General features: G+C 37.4%; 1 protein-coding gene across 1 annotated transcript in view; it reads left to right on the top strand.

The window, feature by feature from the left end:
• LOC107721152 (ceramide kinase-like) overlaps positions 1-4,174 on the top strand; it is a 21,604-nt gene extending 17,430 nt beyond the window's left edge. Inside the window, exons 9-10 of the mRNA XM_016529022.1 lie at positions 814-1,063; positions 3,665-4,174. Of these exons, the coding sequence (XP_016384508.1) occupies positions 814-1,063; positions 3,665-3,752 (338 nt within the window). The 3' untranslated portion in view covers positions 3,753-4,174. The remainder of the gene's footprint in view (positions 1-813; positions 1,064-3,664) is intronic.
• Positions 4,175-15,338: the final 11,164 nt, after the last annotated feature.

Raw genomic sequence — 15,338 nt, 5'->3', positions numbered from 1 at the left:
ACATGGCGGCGGCGGCAACAATACTACAGCGAAAATAAAAGTTACGCCTTCTTTCTTTGCGTGAACATTTGGGTGCGTTATGCAAATCTTCCCACATCGTGGCGTAGACATGTGGGGGCGTGTTAGAATGAGCCGTTTTAGGTAGGCGTGGTTGACTCTTAACTTTTATAAAGAATATTTATTTTGATTTGAGACGGATCTTCTTTATGCACCAAGAGCTTGTAACACTCCAAAGAGAAAGGAAAAATTGAAATCGCATCATATGACCCCTTTAAATTGTATGCTTAAGTCCTAAAATATTTAAACAACTAGAAATGGTTCTTTGTGAGTACATACTTTAACAATCTTTATCCAGTAATCACAAATATATTGAAATTCATTAGCATTGGAATCTTGTAACAGTTCATAATTCAAATGCCCCTAATAAAATTAACCAGCGAGTTTATTTCTAATCAAAATATAGTTCTTGGCCTATTTTGTAAATATACAATACACAGATCCCAAATTTACCATGACATTATGAATTGAAAAATTTCAGATATTTTTAATGATTTTTAAAAAGGTCTCTTATCCTCACTGTGGCTTTATTTATTTTATGAAAAATACAGTAAAAACAGTAATATTGTGAAATATTATTACAATTTATAATAACATTTGTCTATTGTAATATAATTTAGTAATATATTCTAGCAATGACAAAGCTGAATTTTCAGCAGCCATTGCTCCAGTCTTTGTGTAACATGATCCTTTAGAAATCATTCTAATATGCTGATTTATTGGTGTTTAATGATATTTGACATGAGATTCAGTAAGCATTACTCTTGTTCCCTTTCTTTCTTCAGTTTGATCACTCTTTTGTGGAGGTGTACCGGGTCAAGCAGTTCCGATTCACCCCCAGATACCAGGAGTGTGATTCCGAAGTGGACCTGAGAGAGAGCGGAGCGACAGGCAAGCGATTCCTTAGTCAGATCTGCAGGGAGCACAGAGCCTGTGGCTGCATGCCTTCCCAGAGCAACTGGAACTGTGATGGAGAGATCCTTCCACACACTGCCATTCAAGTCCGGTAGGTGTCCCTGTCCAGATACGCCCTCTGTGTTTGCCATTTCTGTATTTTTGTATTTATGAGTTCATGTATTGGACTATGGCCCTCTCACTGTTAAAGGCTCACCTCCTTTAATTAAAATAGAAGTCCATTCATTTATTCCATTTTCAGCTTCAGTAATTGTTTCTCGAATGAGTAAGCAAATAACCTGTTGAGATAATTGATGATGATACCACGGCCGAAAAAGGCAATCGCCTGGCACTGAACTCACCTCCAGAGTATTGAGTGGAATTAGAGGAAATTAAAGAGCCCCGAACCTCCTAACAGCGCATGCATTTAACTACAAAACTTTTTATTCAACATGACGTTGCATTTATTGCTTACCAGCACTTGCTCGTACTTTGTTTTAGTCTAGGACACAACATATTAGTGGTTTTTGCTAAGGCAAGCATCTATGTTATTGATGCATATAGTTTGGGTTAGGGATTTGAACAAACCACTATACTTAAATATTACAGTTATATTGTTTAAATTTTAAACAAATTTAGAATACTTTTTAGCTGAGCCGGTACATTGGAAAAACATGCCTCTACCTGCATTTTTGCAACCTATACATTAGGGCTGGGTTTTGACACAAATTTCACGATTCGATTCGATTGTCATTCACAAGCTTGCGATTCGATTCGATTCAATATCGATTATTTTGGATATATATCAGGTACACATGGCAAATTTTCTCAAGGAAAAAAAATTATCTTAACTAATGCTGTAAAATATACATGAGAGTCAGTTGGTACTACATTACTATAATACTGAAGGTTAAACATGACTGATTTTTTAGGCTATACAATTTAAATTACACTTAATGAAGTTTTTATAATAAAAGTTACAATGACAATATTTCTACTTCAATTCGTTTTTTTGTTTTTTTTAAATATAAACATTTAAATGGTGGCTGTCATAAAAAAAATATAAATTAAACATTGAAGAACAGTAAAAAATTATAATGAATATATTATATGGTGCATATATTTAGCAAAATGCCCCTCTCTACAGTTTATTTTTCTATCTGACTAATGAGTTTATGGTCACTGAATATGTTTTTCTGAGGTAAATGTGACGTTGCATGACATTGTTTACAAGCCGTTATATTGACGTCTTTGTGCAGCTAAAACACTGATTAAGCGATTACATGAGACAGGATACGAATTGTAAAGTTGTACTCTTTCTTTTAACTTACCTTCGGATGTTTAGTCATGTTTATTTTGTGCTGAAACTGGTATTAATGTGTAGGAGATGATCAGTTCACATGCGCCTCGTGCTGCCGCGTCTGATGATCGAGGCTCTACAGCGATCTGTCACTCCACATTAAACGGCGCCAAAACGGCATTTATTGTTTGAATACTGCAATACAATGGACAGCATTTGAAATCTGAGACTTTGTTTCATATTAAAAATAGCAAAGCACAATGCTTATTGCAATATATTGGATGGGAGGTGCCCTTCAATGTTCTGTCCATTAACTGAAAACAGGCTAGACTAATCGATTCTTGAGATTTAAGAATCGATATTGTTCCGTAAAAATCAGAATCGATTAAAATCGAGATATCTATATTTTTTTACCCAGCCCTACTATACATACAATTCCCTGCAGTTTCCAGCTAAAATGAACACTAGTGGCAGTAAGACATCAACAGCCTTTATCCCTTTAACACAAATTATGCTTACAACATTTTTTTACCTGCAAATCCTTAGACAATACTATGTAATACAACACATAGTTAACTTGCTCAGTAGCTCACCTGGTACAGCATTGCACTTGTGATGTGGAGTGCTCAGGTACGAGTTCCATGAAACACTTTGTAACGTCGACCAGAGTGTTTTAGGATTTGCCCAGATGTCAGGAATAAAAGAAGGAAAATAATACTCATAGACGAGAGTTGGTGATCCCATACGTCTTTATACGTAGCTTCAAATGATCCTCGCACTCTCCGCATACATGTAGGAGAGTGGGGAGAAAATTACAAGACACACTATAAAAGAATCAGGATGCTTTCTGGAGCAGAGTATACTAGAACAGTCCGCTATATCACCAGCGCAAACGTTACCCAGGCACACCCACCTAGACAACGCATGACATCACAGGAGGTGCCTTAAAGGTACATAACAAATTAGGTGGCCGTTACAACTTGTCACAGTAAAAGAGCTGAAAGACTTGTAGATGCAAGCCAAAATGGCATGACTGCTTCAGCAAATGAGTTTTATCTCATGCTTGCTTTTGCTAAGACTATGGGTTTAGGGTAGAGTTGAGTGCAGGTGGTGCGCTTTTTTTCAAACACATTATCCATTTAATTTCGGAACTGCCACAATACATACAACAAGCAACTTAATAAAACATCACCAGATTCGTGTTCATCTGTTTCGGGGTAAAACTGAATGCGTTTTTTAGCACCTCTCACTAGACATTGTACAAAAAAATAATAATAATAAAGTCACGTAATATCATTTTGCAGAAAAGTCACCACTGGTGTGTTTTTTCTAGTAAGCATGGGTTGGTTTTTATCATGCAGTGAAGTGGTTGCATTTTGTTAGATTTTTTTTTTCTCTCTCTCTCTGTCTTAGGGTCCACAGCCAATTGATCAAGCTGTTTGCGAGAGGCATTGAAGAGCAGCCGGTGTTTGAGGACCCGTATGCTCACTGTGCAATATAGATGTCCACTCCACTTAAGAAACCTCCAGCTGGATCATGAAGAATTGAGATTCTTTGAATGGAAGAGTCACCTTCAGCTCAGCACAGTATCATGCTGTTTTACCCAGATAATCCTCATGAAGATGCTTTGGAAACACACTGAGCTGGAGTCAACAGCATTTGAATAGGCTGTATTAGATTTGTGTAAGATAGGATTAGCTGTTTCAGCTAGGTATTAGTATTGCTGTTTTTTCATTTCAACCCTTGAAGGCCTTGAAGTTGCTGGTGATATCTCTTGCTGTATGCGACGGCTTCCAGTTGTCAGCATTTGTCTTCCACCACGATCAAGCTGGTCTTGAGAGTAGCGTTAATTGAATCCCAAAGTCAAATTCCTGGAACTGTGAAATCTCTGGTATGTTTATGAATACATTCTTCTTGGTTGCACCTTCACTGTAAAGTCAAATTCCTGGAACTGTGAAAACTCTGGTATGTTTATGAATACATTCTTCTTGGTTGCACCTTCACTGTTTTTTTTTTTAGGTATAAAGCACATGAGGTGGTCAGCTGATAAAGTTGTTGGTATACCAAAAAAGTTTGTGGTTTATGTTGAACGCTTTGTTGGTCATTCAAAATTTAAAGTAATGTTATCATTTACAAAAAAAAAGTTGTTAATCACTGCCAGCAGTGTTATTGTTAAAGGGATACTTCACCCCCCAACAAATTTAAGTTTGTTATTATTACCCTCAAGTTTTGCCAAATTTGTTTGAGTTAGATTCTTTTGTTGAACATAGAAGATATTTTGAAGAATGTCGGTAACCAAGTCAATTCTTCAACTATTCCTTTAAAAAGTTAGCTTGAAGTAATATGTCATATAGACAGTGAAGCCTACATTAAATCAAATTTACACATGATCAGAACATCCTGTGATCGCTTTAAATTAGACATATACTGTTATTATCCAAATGGTACATCCGATCAGTATAAATCCGGTTCCCAAAAAAACACCTCTTGACCAATTCTAATGTATCATTTACCTCTCTTACCACAGTTGGTTTTGTTTTCCAGATATTTCACGCATCAAAATGTAGCATTAGCGAGCTAGATTACAAGCTTTGACAGCTACACAATGTCACTGCAGGGTCAGCGTATGTACGGCTGTTCATCAGACGCAATGTAAATGTAAATAATGTTGCGCTCTTCTCTGCGTTGTCTTCCTTGGTTGCACCCCCCGAGAATATTTCCTCCCTTTATAATGAATTTTGTGTTTGTGCTTCCTATGCGGATGTCTTATTTCTTCTGAAAGATCTTATTGTTCCTGTGGTATCGAAGAATGAAGGAGTTTTTGATAGACAGAGAAATTGCTTTTCGCTGTTGTGCATGTCAGCTGCTTTAATATGCAATTTTTAAAGTGTTTTCTTCAGCTGTACTAGTTATTGAGGGCAAGGATTTCCCGTGATGCATCTGTAGAGGCGACACAACTTCTGTAGCCATTACAGGGAACATTGTTCACGTCCTTCATAGACTGAAAGATTGTATGGAAGTTAATTTTTGCCACATAAGAAAACAAAAACTGCTTTTGGTAAATTATAATTATGACATAAGTCATAATTGATCAATTGGGTCATAATTGTCATTATTAAAAACTGAAATGAAAATAGAAATATTTAAAAAAAATGCTAATAAAAACTCAATTTAAAATGTCTAAAAATAAAAACTTCATAGACTGAAAGATTGTATGGAAGTTAATTTTTGCCACATAAGAAAACAAAAACTGCTTTTGGTAAATTATAATTATGACATAAGTCATAATTGATCAATTGGGTCATAATTGTCATTATTAAAAACTGAAATGAAAATAGAAATATAAAAAAAAAATGCTAATAAAAACTCAATTTAAAATGTCTAAAAATAAAAACTGTCATAATAAATAAAAGTCATAATTATATAAAAAGGTCATAATTGAAAACTGAAATAAAAATCAATTAAAGCTAAATAGAAATACTAAAAAAATACTGATTAAAAATGACAAAAGTATGAAAACTTAAATCCTTTTTTCGGCTTTATCGTAATTTTTACACTTTATATCATATTTTACTTTGTATCTCATAATTTCGATTTACCAAAGTATTGTTTCTATTGTGGTGGAAATGGGTTTCACACTATTGTTGTGTGTGTGTGTGTGTGAATCTCGGGAAGAAATTCCCAAGTAACATTTCACCCTGAAATTAAAAAGAAAATTGAGAAATTATATTTTTCATAATGACAATGGAAACTTTTTTTGAAATTTCATTGTATTGTGTATTTTTGCACTGCATTGTGACATTATTTTCATGACTGATAAGCACATTTTCTTTGAATTATTGTGCTGAAATATGACCAGGATATTTCTTGACCGTTTTGATGGGAATCACCCATTTATACTAAGGACCATGGAAATGATGTCCTCATATGCAACCAGGCAATTTAGATGTCTCAAGAACCTCTGTTGTTTATGAATTATGAACTGTGGCTTGCTAGTCTTGCGTGTGTAACAGTATTTGTGTTGTAGTATTAGTCTAACGTCAAAACTTGTGTATTTGACACCTATTCTACTGTTGTTGTTAGCCACTTCAGACCTAATCAAACCCTGTACATGCTGTGTACGCTACATGATGTGCCACCACCTTGTCCTACTGATCCAAAGATAACATTCACAACCCATTTTAATTATTTGAATGTGGCCATGGTTTTTTGTTTGCATCACCTTTGGGCTGCCCTGGCGGCGGCTGTTCATTTACGGCTCATGACAGGTGACTGTGTAATGTACTACAATGGTTGTCCAGTACTGTTTGTGTGTTTTCAGCTGAAAGTTAAACTCAGTAGGGTGTCACCTTATGCATTCAAGCACTTGTTAAGACTCAGTAATGACTGATAATTAAGTCATCTTGCTGGACTCAAGATGACTTGTAAGACCTGATGTTTATGTGGATGTGTTGAATGAAAAGCAAAGAAAATCCATAAATAAAGTTCATTGAACAATTGTTTGTGTTCTGAGTGGTCAGTTTTGGCAGATTAATTTAAGTGTGGATGTAAGTGTGAAAATCACTAAAACTGTCATGACCATTGCCAAAATCATATTTAACTGCAAAATAAAATTAGATTAATGAAAAATATTGGGGGAGCGTAGACTATTTTTATGACAATTAAGTAGATATTCTCATTACTACAAAGCACATGTGTAATGTAGTTGCAGTAACATTTGTTACTGAAATCTTGGAATCCAATTTATTGGATTATCATGTAAAGGAGGATCAGAACAATACATAGAAAATAACATAAATGCCTGGAAGACAGAACTATAGAAATTAGGTAATTTTAATCAGTGGTGCTGAACTGGTTTTACTTTTATGTGATCCAAAGGAGTACCAAACTTGTTAATTGTACAAAACTAAACAAAAATCAAACGTTTACATTTATCAACATAACCATGAAGCTCATAAGCCCAACCATATGCAAAACTGACAGCTGTTTCTGTTGTATTTCAATGATTTCATATTGGCAGTCAATTTCTAGTTTTAGTAATTTAGTTCAAAACACATTGTACTTGGCACAAACCATGTTTATCCTTGTTCATAGGTTTCAAGGATGAGGACATGCTGTGCAACCTGTCCATGTTCACATCCACCTAATTTGACTAACTTGTACCAAGCGACAGATGAATATCTGCCAAAATACCAAAGATTACCATAAAATAAAATATTGTTTGCATTGAGGATTGTTTTCCCTGCTATCCAAAACCCTGCCAGAACACACCTGTGCTCCATTTCTGGGTCACAACCCAAGAGATAGCCCTGCCCTAAACTCAACATTGTTTGAGTATTATAGACGTTGCATTCAAGTCCTCCTGGAAAGTTTGTATTTATGAGTTGAGAAGCCATAATTACAACATCAGGTGTATCCAAGTCATTTTGGTCAGAGCAAGATGGCAATGTATCTGTTCTACAAAAGATTCAGCAAAATTGTTTAACTCCATTTCAACAAAATCATGCAACAAGTGTGTTTTTGCTTTTTTTATGAAGGTATTGTGAATTCAATCATCATATATCACAGTTGTACAATACTATAAATTTTTAAACATGCAACTATAATAACAATTTCAACAAATCTACCATCTATACAGACATTACATCTATTCCGTCCCCCACATTTTCTCACTAGATATGTTTCCATCCACATATTTCTTATGCAATTTTGTGAAATTGCATAGAAATACAGTAGAATCACCAAGATACGCATAAATTCTAAAAAGGGCATTAAAAATCTTATGCACTCAATTGAGGAGTATAATTATTTGTTTATCTGATAAGACATTTGCATAGACTATATTGGAAACACATTTACGAATCAATCCATCTATGCACAACAAAAAAAAAAACGATGACTGACTCAACGGTTAATGTGATTGGATAATTGGACTAACTAGAAGATTTCATTGCACAGCATGTCAAATGTTGGTTTGATCATTCTGAAATGCCTGAGCCAAAGTCTGTCATCAAAATGATTTGGTTTAATTCAGTGGCGTACTGCACATCTGTGAGGCGTTTGGAACGACATGAGGGTGAGTAATTAATGACAGAATTTTTGGGTGAACTATCCCTTTAAGCTATCTGTATGGGGAACGGCTCTGTAGGCCGTGTAAGGTGTGAATAGCTGGTGAGGGGCAGCTAGGTAGGGTGCTAAGATTTTGTGCTGGTGAACACAAGGAGAGGGTTTGAGTAACTTTGTTGACGGGACTGTAAGCAGGGGTCAGCTAATGACCAGGCTATACGTGTGGTCAAACTATTACTCAAAGCACTGATGGTTCACAGGTTTGGTCACTACAAGGGTATCAAATAAAACAAAACAAAACAAAACAAAAATAAAATCAGAAAGAGACGGAGGGAGAAGGAAGGGCTTTCCTTGTTTAGTTTAAGTGAGATACGACTAAGCAGTTGTCACTTGTTCAAAGGAATGCTGTAGCAGGGTCATAAAACCTTGGGAGACTGTTAGCTAAGCTAGCAGGAACACATCAAACACCTCAAGGTATATAAACTAGGAAGTGTTTCTAGTCTTCTCAAGGGCCTGTAGCATAATGAATGGTAACTGTACCTTATGTAATAGGTCTGGTGCTGAGAAGTAAGGAGGGGTATAGCAGAGACAGGAATTAGGGTTACTAATAAACTGTATGGCTCATTAAGGAGACAACAGTTGCTAGAACTGCTATATATAGCATTGAAAAACGTTCTACTGCTCTTAGTAAGGCGCATTCAAGCTATAGTTTATCTGAGTTAATCAGAAGCTGGTATGCATGTGTAAGATGTTAATAAAACCCATGAGACAAACACAAGTCTGATAATGAGTACGCTTGCAAATAATGTTTAAAACGATGCCACCATTCTCCACCATATTATGTAGCAAATTAGCTCGAAAGGGAAATGTATATAAATAATTACAATGAATTATAATTCATTACAATTATTCACCTCAGCTGCCAGTAGTAACTGTAGCAGAATTAATATTACAATCAACTAATCTGTTAGTCCAGCGAACATTCAGTGTAATTTCATATCAACTCGGATATTTTCGTGGCTACAGAAAATAACTTTCTTACAGTACCAATGCTTTAGAGCATGTAGCTATAGAACGGATAGTAAAAGGGACACTTATCACAAGTGGTGACAGAACCAGAAGCTCATGTAATTTGTGCACAAAAGTTTTACTAACTAAACACCAACACATAACTAATCTAAACAAACAAACATACAACACTCATACATGGACAGAGTTTAAATGGATGAACGAAAGCCGTTAGAGAAACCAGAGAATGCAGTTATGGAAAATGAGTCAGTTAACCACCTGAGTGAAACCATCAGTGCCGTTTTAGACCGGGGTCTACAGCTTATACTAAACCTCGGTTTCGTTTAGTTAAATGTACCATACTTGCATTGCCTTGGTTGTTGAACAAGAGTCCAGATGCAGTCTCGGATGAAAGTCTTGATGGTTTGGAGGTTCGGTGGTGTTGGAGTTGCGATCACGTTCTTCCGGGTTTGAAGAGTGATGAACTCCAAAAAGATGTTATTCTGACTCTGTGGTGGTCGGGAGAGTTTTCTCCCAGATGGAAAGTGATGAGAGAAGAGCGCAGAGCTAGAGAGACATCAGCTGAGATCCGAGGATCTTTGGTGATTGGAAAGACAAGACCGCAGCCTGGCACAAACTTAGGGGTCCTTCGAAGACTCTAGCTCAGCATCATCACCTACTCAGAATCTGAAAGAACCTAGACTGAAGGCGGGTCACTGATGTGATTGCCTTTATCTTCTATCGAGGTCACACCTCTGGGGGATCAAAGAGCCAATGGTGTCTTGAACTTTTGGAGGGAAAGTTTACGACTCTTTGTCTCCAGGCATGGTATTTTGCATATGTTACTGGATTGGATGTTGATATACAAATTATTAAAGATTCTTAGAACACTAATATGTTGCATAGGTATCAACATATAATATACTCTCTCATTTAGATAATGAGAATACGAATTCATAGGGACCAAACATGGTATAAGTGAGGTGATATTAACTAGTGATCTATCATAAGCATGCATAAAACAGTATACAATACGTGTGATATCTTTGGAGCCCTGTGGTATATCAGATCCTGCGTGCACCTGAGGAAGGCTGTGTAGTGTACACTATTGCTCTTGCTGACGACCCAGGTAAGAACGGTACTTCGTTCCTTGATTAAGGGTCGATTGGAGTCAGAGTCAGAAGCTCTGGATGGATTTGAGCACAGATCAGATCCAGAAGAGAATCCCCCTCCTCTGGAGGAAAGTTCCCTTCATCCAGAGGAGGAGGATGTGGATCTGGTGAGAGTTGTTAGAGTAGGCGCTGGGAGTTCGGAGCTTACAGGGCAAGGTCGTTCTCAGGACCGCTTGGAAGATATTGTTCCACCTCTGAGGACAGGCGTGTTGCAAGCAGAAACCCCTGTGTTAGTTGAGAGGGAAGTGAGGCCTGGACCAGGTGATTCACCTTGTGAGGTTATGAATGCTCTTAGAAGGACCAGTCAAGTTACGGTGGGCCAGCATTCTGACATGAATCGCCTCCCTAGGCCAGCGATAGGGTCAAATGGGGCAGTTAATGTGGTTACTGCGCTTTTTAGGCCATGGATCTGAGTTGGTCATGTGATCGCCGGAACGCCGATCCAGTCCAACGGGGTAGATTGTAGCAGGAATAGCTGCCTAGTTAATGTGGCTATAACCCGCAGTAATTACTGAATGGCAAGTGCCTAATTAGATTCAGGTGCGCTATAGGTGCGTGTGTGTGTGTATAAGGAATGTTTCCTGCGTTGTTAGGGAACGTGTTGATTGGTGGCTGTTGCTGCAAACTTGGACGCTGGCTTTTTGATCTTTCCCAGCATTATGGATCTTTGAGCCGAGCCCTACAGGGCAAGCATTTGCCGATCACTGCGTTGTTGCATCTGGTATGCATTCCGGGCTCTGCTTATCAACCGTAGTTTGATGTCGGAAGGGCCGATTTGCTAACAATCAGCTGAAGAGGCACCGCTTGTAATATGTTCGTGTGATCGCGGATAGCCGATTGGGATAGTGACCTGGCTTCCCCTGCCTTTCCTTTTTTTTGTTGTTTTTTTTTCTTTTTTTGTGTGTTTTGAACTTTTCTTTTGTGTTGCACATTGCCGCGACGTTCTGTCTTGTCTCATCGTTTACGCTCGTCAGACAAGGCCATATCAAGTGAACTTGAAATCGGAGGATCGTGAGATCCGAGTATTAATCCAGCTTTCAAACACTTTCTGCGTCTAATCCGTGTTGGTATTGTGGCAGAGAGGTGTGACCTGTCCTCTCCAGGGAAAACATTGCACACAGTGCTATGAAAAGCCCTATTACACTATTGTACATGCACATAAGAGGTCTAATTGAGTGTATTTAATTCATTTCCCATTTAAATTTGGCATCTGTCAGAACTTTAACATAAAACTTGTATGAATTTATGGCAACATAGCATATGATAATACTCATAATAACATAATTGCGATTACATTTTAATGTTCTATTAGCAAAAGTGGGGAACGAACCTTCCTGAGTTTACATAGAAAAAGTTCGGACTTAATTGTCCCATTTTGAGGTACATTACATTTCTTCTTGAATCAAGGCCTTCTGTACTGTTCTGTACTGTCATGTGTCGACAGTACTGTGTCTCATACAGTCCTGATAGCACACTTACATCACAGAGACGTCTATTTGACATCTGCAAAATGTATTTTTAGAGTGTTTGCACATCTGCAAGACGTCTATAAGACATTTCCTGTCAGATGTCAAATAGACGTTTAGAAAAAGACTTTTGCTCTTTTCTTCTGAAGGTCAGGAGAGTAATCTTGGTCAAAGAAAATTGGCCTTTCTTGGAAGTGAATCTGACCCTGGCTCCAGGCTTGTCTGATGGTCTTTCACCGCTGCATCCAGGAATCTTACAATGATCGACCTAGGGGGAGCTGCTGTGTCCACCGGTTTTGGCGTTAGTGAACGATATGCTATCTCAATCTTAATGTCTATTTCTGAGGGTAGATTCAGCAACTTCTTCACAAATCCTGCGATATCTTTTCCTTCATTTTCTTCTGGTATCTGGTAGATTCTCATATTATTACGTCTAATTCTGTTTTCAAGTTCGTCACACTTTGCAGTAAGATCCACATCAAGGTGGAGCAAGTACTTTAGTGCCGTCCTGTGTCACATTGTTGTATCTTCCACCATGCTTATTCTCTCTTCCACCTTTTCGATTCACTGCATGAAAAGAGGTTTATACGGACCAGTAAACATCTGTACACACTGCAGATTTTCTGACAAATCCGGGAGTATTACTGACCAGACACGGGAAATACCATGGGTCCGTATACTGCTGAATATGTACCAATTCGGATGTATGTTACTGAGGTATTCTTCCGTGCAACAGCAATTTGTTCCCATGGAAAGTAATCCCCTCAGAACATTTTTTTCAGGGGCCATTCACACCTTTGTGCCACTGTGCCCTCCCCTTTTGGTCATTTGTGTTTAACTGGATTGGTTGATTTGAAACTAAACCCACCCCTAAACCAGAGAGCTATTGGCCCACTGAGCACACAGACAGCTAAACTGGACAGTCTTTCTTGTAACATTGTGCTCCGGAGAAATGTCTTGATCACTTTCAATTTCGAGAACGAACGACAGCAATTGTATGGTGACAAGTCTGGTGACAAGTCGTCAGTGTACTGAACCGCTAAAGCGTTTGCCATTTGAAAAAGATAATTGTCAGAGAAACGCAGCAGCGGACCAGGGCACAAAAACATAGTTTGCATCATCAGGGTGTAGCTACAAGCTACTGAATTTGTCTTGAAATGTGCTAATGCATTAAGCCACATTAAGCATAATGATAATCTAAAAAATGTCGTAACATCTACATGAATTAATTTTATTTAAAAAAAGTTTAAAATGTTATTTAACAATGTATTAGGTTACACTCGCATCTTGCGCCTTTTGCGGTGTCTTGAGCAAGACACGGCCTTCTAAAAACGCGGTGCTCAGGTCAAAAGAAGTTTGAGTGTCAGGGCCCCTACGCACCACGGGGGTTGCGGGGGTGTTCCGTATGCCACTGGTTTAATTCCCCCCAGATCTGTCTCACATAACTGCGTTCACAAACACCAGGTATCTGCCTCAACTTTACTTTTTATTACAGATTTTTATCAGCAATTTCCCAGGAAGAGATAAATTAGTTCTACTGAACACATAGTATGGAAACAGTGCTTTATTTACAGATGTTTTATGCAAAATTCCAAATATGTACATAAGTTAAACTCCCAATTTTGTTTATGAGTCGCAAAGTTCCAAGTTACATTGTGGTGGGATTCATGTGCGTTCAGCTCATAAATACTATCTTGACGACATGAATGCACCATTAGTGTATTTTGAAAGGGCCACAGAGTCAGTGTTTACAGTATTTGGGCGAATAAACATTCAAACGCCTATGAATATTTGTCTCGGCATATTAATTTGGCATATCAGAAAGTATTTCAACATAAAATTACACATTTCACCTCTACTCAACACCATTTATAAAAGTACAAAACACATCTGATCTCGCAGCTCTAGGGGAGGCATAACCTGTCAACAGCTGTTATTATGAATCTGCTACATGAAATCTACTCATGTTTCAATGTAATTCTTAAGAGCCTTTAATAATACAGAGCCTGTGCTCCTGACAAATGTCATTGGCTGAAAAAAGAAAAAAATGACAAATGGGGCGCCTCCACGTTTAACAGGCTTATTACATAAAAATGACTGGAGGATAAATAACTTGTTCTCTCCAGTGAGATGGATGAATATTTAGCTCTTCATTTTGCTCACAGTTTCGATACGGTCCATACATTATGCGGCTATCTGGACCAGCATGGCAATGAAGCTGGGTAATTTTCTCATCTCTCGTCCACAAAGTAAATTCCATTTCCTTTCCTCCTCTCTGTAGCGTCTCCACGTCTTTATTGATTTATTCTGCGGGCTGCACCCTATCGAGACAGACCGTCTCATTCAGCGACTCTTCCCTGGAGACATTACAAAGACAAACAAACAGCTGTCTGCAGGCTCTCAAACCACTGTTTGGAGACAGCTCTTTGTAAGGGTGATAACATCTGTGACTTCACGCGCGTTTAAAATGATCCTCCTTTAAATAACTCAGCTGAGATTGGATGGAATCTGTCTGGCCATGCTGCAGAAACCACACCTGAGCCCCAGACACCAACTTGTCTGTTTTCAGCCTTGCGATTGAGTTTAAGGCTGCGTCCCCATTGGCATATCTATGCACTAAAGGTATGTACAATGCTGGCGATGGGAAAGTACGTATTGTATGTACATGTTGTAAGACTGTACATGAGTCCTGGGTAATACTGTCATAACATTGGACTTTGATTTCCAAAATATTCCAGATTGAGTTCAGCACTTCTACAGCATTTGTGGCATAATGTTTATTTGCCAAAAAAAAAAGCATAAATGGAGGTCATGTACAACTGAAGTACATCAGGCCAATTTTTAGATAATTTAAATGTAATATAATTTATATTATAAAACTACTTCTATTTCTATTAATTAAATTAAATTTAATATATAGGCTATGTATAAATACATATACATAAACTTGACCCTCTAATATTAGCACTTCCTATTCTATTTCTATTCTATCTACTTGTTTTTATTTTTGTTATATAAAAAATCATAATAACTTGACCCTATTCTATTTCCATTCTATTTAATTATTCTTTTTATTTATTATAAAAATAAATAAATAAATCACTACATGTACTGCGTTAGACTAACCGGGACTTGTCACAGGACTTACATATTGTTGCTCTTTTATTGGTTTGATTGCTTCTATTGTCCTCATTTGTAAGTCACTAATGTAAATGTATATTATATTATATTATATACAAATTTGTATAATTGTATAAAATCACTTTGAAATTATTTGAGTTGAAAACGTGGTATTATTTGAGTTGTAAAGCTGTTTAAATCATAGTTTTTATAGTCATAGGCTTTCGGGGTTTTAGCCATTACATTGTCATGGCA

This window comes from Sinocyclocheilus rhinocerous, unplaced genomic scaffold, assembly GCF_001515625.1.
Source record: "Sinocyclocheilus rhinocerous isolate Xijiao unplaced genomic scaffold, SAMN03320098_v1.1 scaffold1322, whole genome shotgun sequence".
NCBI classification, from domain to species: domain Eukaryota; kingdom Metazoa; phylum Chordata; class Actinopteri; order Cypriniformes; family Cyprinidae; genus Sinocyclocheilus; species Sinocyclocheilus rhinocerous.
This window is presented reverse-complemented; position numbering and strand designations above follow the sequence as displayed.